General features: G+C 41.5%; 1 protein-coding gene and 1 pseudogene across 10 annotated transcripts in view; both read left to right on the plus strand.

Moving 5' to 3' along the window:
• Positions 1-13,101, plus strand: part of LOC101705037 (cytospin-B) — a 394,241-nt gene that overhangs the window by 367,749 nt on the left and 13,391 nt on the right. The window contains exons 18-19 of one of the 10 annotated variants that reach the window (XM_087192090.1): positions 5,720-5,799; positions 6,741-6,755. The exons of 8 other annotated variants lie outside the window; for them this stretch is intronic. In XM_087192090.1, the coding sequence (XP_087048216.1) occupies positions 5,720-5,767 (48 nt within the window). In that variant the 3' untranslated portion in view covers positions 5,768-5,799; positions 6,741-6,755. Of the gene's footprint in view, positions 1-5,719; positions 5,800-6,740; positions 6,756-13,101 lie in introns of those variants that run through there. One more of the 10 variants, XM_087192089.1, reaches the window with a different exon arrangement.
• LOC110346939 (uncharacterized) lies at positions 9,881-11,771 on the plus strand (annotated as a pseudogene).

Here is a 13,101-nt window from a genome sequence, read left to right on the forward strand (position 1 = left end):
ACTGGGGAACTTATAAAGAAAAGGGTTTATTTTGGCTCATTGTTCTGGAGGTCCACACTTGTGCCAATGGCACTTGATTGGCCTCTGGTGAGGGCCACGTGCTGCTTCAGCTCATGGTGCAAAGTGGCAGGGCAAGCAGCCGCATGCAAACAGCAGCACGAGTTTTCGAAATGGAGGGGAGGTGCCAGGCTCGCTTTACAACAGCCTGCTCCCTGGGAGGAACTAGTCTATTCCCTGGAGAACTAACCCAGCCTTGAGAGAAAGACATCGATCTCTCAGAAAGGCCTCAGACCTTTCAATACCACTGCACTGGAGCCTCAACGTCAGTTTTGGCGGGCATGAAACACATTCAAGTGATGGAAGACAGCTTTCTACATGTGAGTGCAGAAGCTGAGTAAGGAGGGGAAATAGAAATTGGGAGCCCAGGAGGAAAAAGAAAAGCATGGGATGATGGAGCCCTCGAGGGCCTTCCTGGGGGAGGGCAAGGACGCACTATGAGGCAGAGAAGGTGGGTGGCTGGAGGTCACAGAAGCAGAGTGTCAAGACAGAGCAAGTGTCAGGCACAGTGTGCACACCTGTAATTCTGGCTATTTGGGAGGCTGAGGCAGGAGGACCTCAAGTTTGAGCCTAGGCTGGATGACACAGGGACTTAGTGAGACACTGTCTCAAAAGGGGGAAGGGGGGATGGAGGTGTAGCTCAGCAATAGAGCACTTGCCTAGCACACTCAAGGCCCTGGGCTCTATCCCCAGCTCTGAAAAAAACATAGTGATGGACTGGGATGATGCCTCCCAGAGGTTAAAATGGGCCATCAGCTTCAGCAAGACCTGTGTTGCTGGTGACTTTCTAAGATGGTGTCAGCACAGGGTAGGGATCAAGGCTGGCAAGGGATGGGAGAGAGACTTTGAGGAAGTGAAATGGAGACTGAGGGAGGACCTCATTTGGGTGGGGTTTTGTTGGAATGGGGAACAGAGAAATCCCAGAAAGGGATTAGTGGGTATGTCGTTTTCTGGGTTTTGTTTTTTTTTCCTTAAAGGATGGAAGGTTTGGACCCCATCTGCCAGCTTGGGGGAGGGGGGGACAGCCTGAGTTGTATGGAAACTAGTAGAGGAGCACACAGGAAGTAGCCAAGTTCTTGGGCAGGAGGGCCTGAGTGTGGGCCAGGCTGAGAAAACACAAACACATAAACACACACACACACACACACACACACACACACACACACACACACACGTGCTGGGAATGTTGTGAAATCCCATACAACCTCCTGGAAGATAATCCCAAGAAGGGAAGAGGCTGGGGTAGTGGCTGTTTACCAGGCAGGGGTGGACATCTGTATTTTCACAGCTGGTGCAGCTGCAGGAGGGTACTCAGCTGCAGCTCAGCCAGGCAGGCCAGGAAGGCAGAGGAAGTGGGAGGGGAAGATGGAAGGCTATGCTGGGGAGGTGCCTCCTGGAGCCGAATTCCTGGAGACAGTAGGTAGTGACAAAGTTTAGCCCTTGGCCAGGACTCAAGGACACGATGGCCAGGGTATGGGTAGGTTGGAGGGAAAGAAGGTTCCGGAGGAAGAAGTTAGGAAATGGAGGCCTAAGGATTCACTAAACAACATTGTTGAAGCTTCCAGCAATAATGACCATGGCATCTAGTGAGAAGACAGAGATCAAAGGGCAAGAAAACTTCCAAAAAGTGAGTGATAGAAGGTCAGTAGGTGAGTGCCTTAAGCAAGGGGTGAGGGTGGTGCTTGTGATGGCATCTGGAGTGACTGAGCTGTTGTGGAGAGAGGAGGAAGATTCCAGAAGAATGAAGGAAGGAAGACCATCAGGTGCAGGTCCTCTGGGAAGCAGGGTTTGAGAAACACCAACAGCCACTACTTTAGAGGGGAAACAGCGCCTCAGGGGAATCTGGCTCCTACCAGAGGAAGAGGATGAAGTGAAATTCAGAGAAGAGACTTATGTGGGGGCTTTTCTGATGACACCATGAGTTCCCAATGGCCTAGAAGAATTTTGGGGGTCAGGAAGAGCTAGATATTTGGGTCAGACTAGGGAATGTTTTGAATGATAAGAGAATCATAGTGGTGTGGAATGTGAGAAGAATCCCACCTACACCAGGGAAGCCAGGAGGATTTTCCCATGGAATCTGGTAAATGGGACCCCCAGGCAAGTTCAAGAGCCACGGAATGGATCCCAAACAGAGTCAAGTCCATAATGTGATCAGCAAGGAAGAACTCAAACATGTTTTTCACTACCCAGCTTGTGGTGGGCTGGCTCAAAAGTCAACTTGAGCAAGTATGGTGGCTTGCTTCTTGGGAAGCTGAGGCAGGAAGATTGCTTGAGCCCAGAAGTTTGACAGCAGCCTGAGCAACATAACAAGACCTCATCCATCCCCCTAAAAAGTCAACTTGATACACATCCATGTTCACAGAGCATTATTCACAGTAGCCAAAAGGTAGGAGCAAGCAAGTGTCCATAGATGGATGAGTAGATAAAGGAAACATGGTCTATCCATACAAGGGAATATCAGTCAGCTTTAAAAAGAAGAAAATTCTTCAATATGCTATGATATGGGTGAACCTTGGAAACATTATGCTGAGTGAAATAAGCCAGACACAAAAGGACAAATATTATAGGAGTCCACTTGTATGTCAAAATAGTATGGTGCTTCCCAGAGGCTAGGGGACAGAAGAATGAGGAGTTAATGTTTAACAGATATAAAGTTTTTGTTCTGCAAGATGAAAGGAGCTCTGGAGATCAATGGTGGGATGGCTGCACAACAATGTGAATGTGCTTAGTGTCACTGAACTGAGCACTTAAATATGGTTAAAATGAGGGCCTGAGGGTGAAACTCAGTGGTAGAATATATGCTTAGCAAGTGCAGGGCCCTGGTGCCAGAAAAAGGGTAAAAAAATGTCAGATAGGGAAACTGAGGCTATCCTGCCCCATGGCTACAAAGTTGGCACAAGCTCACAGCAGTAGGTGGGTTCCTGAATGTATCTCCTGATCCAGGCTCTGCTGGTGGCTCTGCTGAGTGGAAGCAGAATCAGAGTAGGTGGTGGCTAGAGATGGGCACCCCTAGGCCAACCCATCCCAAGGTGTGTGCTCAGGTGCCTCTCAGGAAGAACTTTTGCTTACTCATTTGCTCCACTCAGGCCTAACACGGAAACATTTGAATTTCCAAGGGTGGTGATTTGCTTCGGGTGGAGCAGGCACCATGGGCACTTAGCTTAGCTCCAGGCTCAGCAACACCCTGAAATGCTCACAAACAGCAGGCCCTGAGCATTATGTTATTTTCCTGACCTCAGTCTCAAGTGCCAGATCTCAAAACTATGATTAAAGTGTCCAGATTTTTCCATTTAGAGAAAATACTGTCTGCTAAACTCCATAATATTCACCTGAATGTTTGTTCAGCACAGGCTGGCCTGACGGCGGTTGTTTAGAACTTGACAACGAGCCTAAGTTCACTAGGAAGAAGGATGCTGAGGAATTGGGAATGAGAATAATGGAGGAAGATGCATTCTTCTAGACGTAAAAACACACTAAGACGATGCTGTGCTTTTCTGAGTATGAGCAAATGAAGGCAGAGGGAGAGAGAGAGACAGAGACAGAGACAAGAGACAGAGAGATAAAGGCACAGAGATAGAGAAAGAGAGAGAAGAAACAGGAAGGAGGAGGAGGAAGGGGAGCGAGAGAAGAAATCTGTGAAACAGAATTGAGAGCCCAGAACCCCAGAATGCCAAGTTTGAGGACTTTGAATCTGACCAAGCAGGTCTTTCCAGACCACTAGGGAGGCTGGGGCCTTTGCTTTTGGTGTAGAGGAAACAAAAGTAAATTAGTGGGCCAGGGATTTAGCTCAGTGGTACTGCCACCACCTGCCTCACAAGTGCATGGTCCCGAGTTCGATCCCCAGTACTAAAAAGAAAAAAAAAAGTAAATTAGATTCTTATTCTCAAATGAAGACTGGAAACTTAAAAGCAATACAAATGGAAAACTTCTATATGACAATAGACATCCTAAAGTTAAAAGATTAAAAACATACTGGAGGGGGGCCGAGGATTTAGCTCAGTGGTTCCACCGTCTGCCTGGAAAGTGCAAGGATCCAAGTTTGATCCCCGGTACCAAAAAAAAACCCAAAACATACTAGAGGGAAAAACAGGCTGGGAAAATATTCATAATACATAGCAGGCAAAGATAGACTTGGCCTTGGTTAGCAGCCCCAAATTCCATCCTGAGGGCCTAGAAGGCCAGTTTTACTTTCCTGCACTGGACAGATTTTTATATTCATTTCATTCATTCATTCATTCATTCACTCATTCATTCAAAGAGACATGGTCTCACTATGTTGCCCAGACTGGACCTAAACTCCCAGGCTCCAGTGATCCTCCTGCCTCAGCCTCCTGAGTAGTGGGATTATAGGTGTGCATCACTCCCCAGCTTTACAGTTTTTATTCTTAAGTGGATGGGAATTGTTTTTTGGTCTTTTTGTATCTTTTTTCTCAGTGCTGAAACAAAATACCCAGCACCCAAACTTAAAGCAGGAAAGGTTTATTTAGCTCATAGTTTGAAGAGGTTTCAGTTCATAGTCAGCTGGCTCCAAGGCAGGGTGGCATGACATAGAGGCATTGCAGAGGAGAAACAGTTCATTATGGGCAGAAGCCAGCAAAGCAGTGAAGAAGCAGCAGTCTTCTTTCTGTCCCTTATATTCCATCTGGGCTATCTGCCCTTTGGGTGGTGCCACCCACACCCAGGGTGAGCCTTCCCAATATCCACATCCAGAGCTATACTTAACCAATTAGTGGACTAATATAGCACCTTTAATCCCAGCATCGCACAATTTAATCCCAGCATCACACACCTTAGAACCAGCCACCTCTGTACAGCCCCACCTATGAGGCTTTTGGGGGACATATAAACACAAGCCATAACACCCAGAATCTGAGCTATCACCCAAGAGACTAGGAGGAACAGAGCTCGAGCTGAATGGACGCTGACTCCTTTCAGCCTCCCCACATTTGCTGGCTGGAACCGATGCTGACTGCTGGCTGTGATTTGTTGAGTTTCCTGTGCCTGATGCAACATTTAGGATTTCTGTTTTGGACTCTGATTAACGGGCAGTTGGAGAGGGGAGAAACCTGAGACATCACTGGATTCAGCTTTCTCATTTCATGATTAAGGAACAAAGGTTCGCAGAGGTGAACTGATGATCCCAGTCACAGAGAGAGAGCCAACCCTGCTGTGGCGAATGGGTTCCAGGATCCCAGCTGCAGGGATGAAGGGAAATTTCCCCTTTGCATTCTGAAACTTCTCAAATAAATGAACAAAGACAAGATTAATTGCCAAAAAGGCATACAAATTTATTACCTCACTGAGACAATCACATGGTGTCATTACCTACCAGCCCAAGGTGATTAAGAAACTTACTTTTTTCAATGGGAAGGAGGGAGAATGGGGAAGGTAGACAATTTGTAGGGGAATAGTAAGTGGTTTTTAGAGTAACTTAATGAGCCTGGAGAAGATACAGTGGCCTTAGACAAAATTTACTTGGTCAATAGAACAGATAGTGGTTCATAAGTGACTCTGTGGGCCAAATATAGAGGACACTAGTGTGTGACAAAAATCTGTTCAGGTGTGCTGACAGGCCTGTCTTCTTCCTGTGATACAAGTTTAGTCTTTTCTGGTTAATGAAATTGGAGTCAGAAGACTGAAGGCAGCTGTATTCTCTTGGCAGATCTGGGAAGTTGAAAAAGAAACTGTGGAATGCCAGTCCCTGCACTGAGAGGAGGAACAAAGGATAGTCCTAACTATGAGGTGGGTTCTGAGGCCTCTGAGCAGGTCAAAGTGCCAGTCTTTGTGGTGTCATTTTTTGAATCCCAACACAGACATGTGATCTTCCAAGTAGTTATATCCAAATATATGGGCCAAGAACCAAGATTTCCTTGACCCCAAACATTTATGACCCTAAGAATCCTGTAGGATGCCTTACTGAAAGTCCTACAAAATATGACCTACAATGGCTTATTCCAAAAAGGATGTGTGTAGTGTTACTGAACATCAAGTCCAGAGGAAGGTGTTTTTGAGGTTCGTGAAATGTTTCAAGATTGTTCAAGGATGTGATCAGGGACACAAAGTCCTTTTTATCTTTCCCCATCCCCTTCAATGTGTTGGTTTTCATCTGATATTTGTCATTTCATGGTTACAAAATGACTGTCAGAGCTATATGTACCATGTTTTCACATAGCAGTGTCCAGAAAGAAAAGAGGGAAGTCCAAACCTTGCAACCTAATTCTCCATATGTCCCATTGGCTAGGATTACTTACATGCCCATCCCTTGGACCAGAGGCAGCGAACTTACGACACACATGCTGCAGTGGGCTGTTTGTTATCACTGAAGGCTCTAAAAGGTTCACCACCACTCCCTTAGACCAGTCATTGGCAAAGGGGAAAGAGGTTATCTGATTGGCTCGGATCAGTCATGATTCATCCTCTAGGATGGGCATACTGGTATTATGGCCAATTCCAGGAACAACACTCAGGTACTGTTAGCAAGCAAGGTGGAAAGATTCCTATCAGAGAATCACATTGGTGCTTCCACAAGCTCCTTGTTCTTGGTAGTGACAAATCTGAGTAGTTGGTAATGTAATGTTTCTCATGGGAGCCATGAAGTAAGATTATAAAATGAGAATAAATAACTCAATATGTAGTAAGAGCTGATTAATGGATTCTAAAAAATCTCTTCATGACTCTTTCAGCTTCTTCAGCTAATGTGTTTTTTGCACCTCACTACTGAAAAATTATATTTTCCACCTGAGGTGTCTGACGTTAGCTACAGATACAAAAACCTCATTTCAAATAAGGAACTATAGAAGTCTCCAGAGACTGATAGTGACAGTGGGTTGCGGCCTAAGCATTTGGTGGAAATGAAGCTTTCCAGAGAAGATATTGGGTGGGCAGAAGACTTACAGATGGCCGAAAAGAGACAGCAGCCAGCCTGCTGGGGCCTGGATGGTGACCCTCAGGTGCACTGATTTGGGCCACCTCATTTCTTGTCCCCCCGGTGTTGAAGGAAAGGCTTCTGGGTTGGAGATGTTGGGCCAATCCCAGAGAAGAATATGCAGAATTCTGGACAATCTCAGAGAATCTACACAAAGAAGAGAGGGGAAGGGTGGTTGGGTGTCCAGATTCAATCTCTATGTTATCTCACCTGGGACATTTTCCCCTGGGACTTAGTGCTTCAACCACTGGCCTCTGCTAAAGGGTCAGCACTACAGGTATGTTTATTCCAGAAGGCTGGAGACCTTCATTCCACCCCAGGACTCTTCTAGGTGAAGTGGGATGTGATATTCTTAAAGTAAATCAACACTGAGTAGAAACAGCATGTAGTGCTGGGGCAGGAATGGTGTGGGCATCACTAAGAAAGGCAGCTGCAGACATACCTGGCTTAATCCCAGCTTTGTTACTGACCAGATATGTATAGTGGCTCTATAAAAGTCATCCAGTCACCCTCAGCCTGATACTTTACTTCTCTATGCAAGGTCAAAGTATAAGCTGTAACTTGCTTTTGTATATCTTCTTTGAAGAAATGTACATTCAAATTCTTTGCCCATTTAAAAAACTGGATTGTCTTATTATTGAGTTGTAAGATTTGTTAAAGCAGTCTGGATACTATACTATCAGATATATGATTTGCAAATATTTTCTCCCATTTTGTAGGTTGTCTTTTCACATACTTGATAGTGTTTTTCAGTGTACGGAAATTTTTAAATTTTGATGAAGTCCAGTATATCTGTTTTTTATTTGATTTATTGGGGCTTTAGTGTCATAGATAAGAAATTGTTGCCTAACATAAAGTCACAGAGATTGGTACCTATATTTTCTTCCAAGAGTTTTATAGTTTTAACTCTTATATGTGGGTTTTTAAAAATCCACTTTGAGTTCATTTTTGCATATGGTGTGAGGTTGGGATCTTTTTTTTTTATGTAGAGATCTAGTTGCCCCAAGATTATTTGTTGAAAAGGCTATCCCCACCCCCATAAAAGTGTCAAGGAACTCTTGTCAAATATCATTTGACCATTCATGTAAGAGTTTATTTCTGGATTCTCAATTCTATTCCATTAGTATTTATGTCTGTTCTTATGCCAGAGCCACATTATCTTGATTACTGTAACTTTATATAGTTTTGAAATCAAGAAGTGTTTGTCTTCCAACTTGATTTCTATTTCTCAAGATTGTTTTGGCTACACTAGGTTTATTGGATTTACATATAAGTTTTAGAATCAACTTAGCAGTTTCTGCAAAGAAGCCAAAAAATATTTTTAGAGACATTTTATTGAATCTGTGGGTCAATCTGTTAGTATTGCTATCCTAATTAAGACTTCTAATCCTGGAACCTGGAATGTTTTTCCATTTATTTAGGTGTTCTTTAATTTCTTTCAATGATGTTTGTAGTTTTCATTGTCTAAGTCTTAACACTTCTTTGATCAAATTTATTTTTAATAATTGTATTCATTTTTATGCCACTGTAGGTGAAATTGTTGTAATTTTGTTTTTGATTATTTATTGCTCCTGGATAAAAATATAATTGATGTTTTCTATTTTGTATTTAAAAATTTTGTTTTGTTTTGTTTTGTTGTTGTTGTTGTTTTTTTGTGTGTTTTTTTGTGGTACCAGGGATCAAACTTGGGTCCTTGCGCTTGCGCAGCAGGCGGCGAAACCACTGAGCTAAATCCCCGGCCCCTGTATTTTTAAATATTTCGTACAAGCTATTGATCATATAATCTGCAACCTTGCTGAACTCATTTATTATTTCTAATAGATTTTGTTTCTGTTTTGTGGATTCCTTAGGATTTTTTAAGGTACTGAGAAATGAACCCAGGGCCTTCACACTAAGCTACATCCTCATCCCTTTTTCAATTAAAAAAAATGTGTATATGTATGTACTTTTGCAGTACTGAGGATTACTTCCAAGCCTTTGTATCCCCAGGAACTAACCTGCCCCCCCCTTTTTGAGAAAGGGTCTTGCTAAGTTGCTAAATCACACAGGCCAAGCTCAAACTTGCAATCTCAGAGTGCTGGGATTACAGGCATGCACTGCCATGCCTGGCTACCTTAGGATTTTTTTTTTTTTATGTGCAAGATAATAAATAGCATTTGCAAACAGAAATAGTTCGACTTCTTCTTTTCCAGTATGGATGCTATTTATTTGTTATGTTTTTTACTTCATTGGCCTGGCTAGAACTATGCTAAACAGAAGTAGTGGCAGCAGGGGATGGGGATGTAACTCAGTGATAAAGCACTTATCTATGCCCTGGGTTCAATCCCTAGTGCCACAGAAGAAAAAGAAAGAAAGGAAGGGCGAAGGAAGGAAGGAAGGAAGGAAGGAGAGTAGTGGCAGCAAAACCCTTGTCTTTCTCTTGATCTCAGGGAAAGATTTTTATCTTTTACTGTTCAGTCTATTAGCTGTGAATTTTTCATAAGTGGCCTTTATCAAGTTGAAGATGTTTCTTTCTATTTCTATTGTGTTTTTTTATTGGTACATTTTAGGTATACAATATAATGACATTCATCATTGGAAATATGCACCTTCACATAATCTCTCTTGGCTCTTATTTTTTCCCCCTTCCCCTGTCCTCCCTTCAACCCCTCCATCCCTCCCTATTTACAAAGACTGTTTCTATTTTTTCATGTTCTCATATTAATTCCACTCCTTTCTTTCCTTTCCCCTACCCCTCCCACTTCCCCTTTCCCTTTGACCCTTTTCTTCCTATTTCACATTGTCTATTATACCTTTTAGTTCTTATTTACACTTTCGGTTTCTCACACTAGAGATACTATTCGGTATTTACACGTGTGTCCTATTTATTTCACTTAAGAGTATCACCTCAAGTAGGAGGGTTCTTCCGGTGTCATGGCACTAAAGTTTGTGCTCTGAGCATATTGCTAAGAGCCCCCTGGTTTGCTTGGCCACCTTCTGTGACTTTTACTGGTTGTGCGTTGTATAGGAAGGACTCCAGGAGAGCCTGAAGCCACGCAATGGAATATGGCAGAGTGGTAAGCAGCAATAGGTCAGCCCTTCCAAGATTGGGAGGCCAGATGCTGGAGTACAGCAACTTGGAGAAAAGAAAAAGGAAGGAGAATTCAGCAGTGAAGCCATCAGGACCTGGGCTTTTCTTTGTTGGAGGCAGTGACCTTTGAGGATGTGGCTGTGAACTTCACCATGGAGGAGTGGGTTTTGCTGAATCCATCCCAAAAGAAGCTCTACAGAGATGTGATGGAGGAAACCTTTAGGAACATGGTTGCTATAGGAAGAGGCTGGGATAACCAGGAAGTTGAAGAAGATTACAAAAGTTACTGGAGAAATCTAAGAAATGAAGAGGTAGAGAAGTGCTTTCAAAATAAAGGTTGGAATCAGTTTGAAGAAATATTTCTTTGTACTCCAGATGCTAATGTAGACAAGAAACAAGCTGGTTTAACACCAGCTGAAAGCCTTGCTTGCAAAAAGCCCCCAATTGGGCATTTGTCACTAAATGTCCCCATCATAGCTCTCACTGGACTGAACACATCTGACTTGGGATTGGAAGAGAAGATGTATAAATGTAATGAACGTGGAAAAACCTGATTTCCAGTCCTTTCAGAAGGATGCAAAAACAAAGACTGGAGAGAAACCCTATGAATATGATCAATGTGGAAATCCTACCCTGATCTTAGTGAAAGTACTCACCTTAGAGAGAAGACCTTCGTATATAAGAAAAATTTGAAAGCCACCAGCACATACAGTGATGTTCAGATCCATGAAAGAAATCACAATGGAGGGAAACCCTATGTATGTACGCAGTGTGGGAAAGCTTTTAATACACAAGGTTATTGTAAAATACATGAAAGAATTCACACAGGAGAGAAACCCTATGTATGTAAGCAATGTGGAAAAGCTTTTAGCACACGTGATGCTTGTCAAAGACATGAAAGAACTCACACTGAGGAGAAACCCTATGTATGTAAGCAGTGTGGAAAAGCTTTTTGTACACAAGGTTGTTATAAAAAACATGAAATAATTCACACTGGGGAGAAACCCTATGTATGTAAGCAATGTGGGAAAGCTTTTACACAAGATTATTGTAAAATACATGAAAGAATTCACACAGGGGAGAAACCCTATGTATGTAAGCAATGTGGGAAAGCTTTTAATACACAATATTATTGTAAAATACATGAAAGAATTCACACAGGGGGAGAAACCTTATGTGTGTAAGCAATGTGGGAAAGCTTTTGTTATATGAGGTTATTGTAAAAGACATGAAAGAATTCACACAGGGGAGAAACCTTATGTATGTAAGCAATGTGGGAAAGCTTTTACTAAACGAGGTTATTGTAAAAGACATGAAAGAATTCACACAGGGGAGAAGCCCTATGTATGTAAGCAATGTGGGAAAGCTTTTAACACAGCTAGTGGTTGTAAAAAAACATGAAAGAACTCATACTCAGCATTAATTCTATAAGTGTAAGCAATGTGGGAAAGCTTTCAGCATTCCGGGTGTTTTCCAAAGACATAAAAGAACTCAAAATATGTTACATACATATGGGGAGAAACCATACATATGTAAGCAATGTGGGAACGCTTTCAGTACACACATATTGTCATGAAAGTCTCACTGGGGAGAAACTTTATATATGTAAGCCTATTTTGAAAATCCTGTGAAAATTTCTCATGTAGTGGAGACCTGTAGGAATAATTAATACAAAAAGCTTGATGTCAATATTTCTCCATAAAATTTGCAGGAAATACAATCCCAGGTAGAGATAAACTAAAGTACATACATTATATTTTTCAATAAATCATTTAAATACCTGGATTATGATTTTACAGTGTTTAATATAAAAATATTGAGTTGACATAATTTAGGTGTTTTGTATGTCTTTGAGCTTAATACGTAGTTTCTTAAACATGGTGAATTGAAATACATTTTTTACTTTCAAGTAGAGTTAGTATTTATGTAGTTTTTGTTTAGTCTTTACTAAACAAAATATATACCTAAGAGGTATAGACCACTAAAAAATTTAATTTTTTTTTTTTTTTTTGTGGTACCGGGGATCAAACTCAGGAACTTGCGCTTGAGAGGCAGGCGCTGGAACCACTGAGCTAAATCCCCGGCCCTAAAAAATTTAATTTTGTTCATTGCTTTTTATTAATTGTTAGGATTTTGCCACTACCTCTGCTTTAAATTTTTAGTGTGTATACTCTATATTCTGTATAACAAAAGATATTTTTGAATTTGATGCCATATTTTATATTAAGATATATATTTTCAGAGACCTGTGAACATGTGTTTTTGACAAAGTTGATTTATTTTCATACAACTTGTAGATGAGCACATTATGTTTCTCATATTGTGACAAGATACCAACATTGTGTATTATATCATGTACAAAATTTTGCCTATTTTTCTTTCATATTAGGGCCAATATCATTTACATAAAATTTTGTTTTCTTAGCATCAAAATTGTACTTTTCTTGTTTATTTTGCAATAACTTAATTTAGTGGTAATTTTTCCACCATATGTAGCAAAAAATAACCCAAACTTCTGTGAGTTTCTGATTGCTTCAGACCAGCAAAAACATAACTTGTCTCCAAAAGGATGTCATGAATTATAGTAATCTCTCCAAAATTATAAATGATGGTATGGTTTATCAGTGACAATACTTCTGAAGGAATTTTTGTCAGCAGTGGAGTTGTTTTGGGGAGAATGATTGTTACTGAATGTAATGAGGCAAATGCCTTTATCCCCTGATGCTCTGATGCCATTCTATCTTTGCTAATCATTGTATTTTTTGAGACAAGGTCTCTGTAGTTCAGGCTAGCCTCAAATTCATAGTGACCCTCCTGCCTCGCCCTCCTAAGTGTGGGACTGCCATGCCTAGCCATCATTATTGTTCTTACCTAATACACTGAAATAATGGCATGAAGCAAAACCTAACTCATGAAAGGTATCATTCACGGTTGTAAAAAGTAGAATTTACAAAATTATAATTCAGATTGTGTTATTCTACTAGCTTTAGAGATAAATTTATACAATGCCATTTTTCATTATTCACAAGGACCACTGTCTAATGTTTGA

The sequence above is a fragment of the Heterocephalus glaber genome, unplaced genomic scaffold, assembly GCF_053883595.1.
Source record: "Heterocephalus glaber isolate CG9 unplaced genomic scaffold, H.glaber_assembly_v1.0 deba00001565, whole genome shotgun sequence".
In the NCBI taxonomy this organism is placed as follows: domain Eukaryota; kingdom Metazoa; phylum Chordata; class Mammalia; order Rodentia; family Bathyergidae; genus Heterocephalus; species Heterocephalus glaber.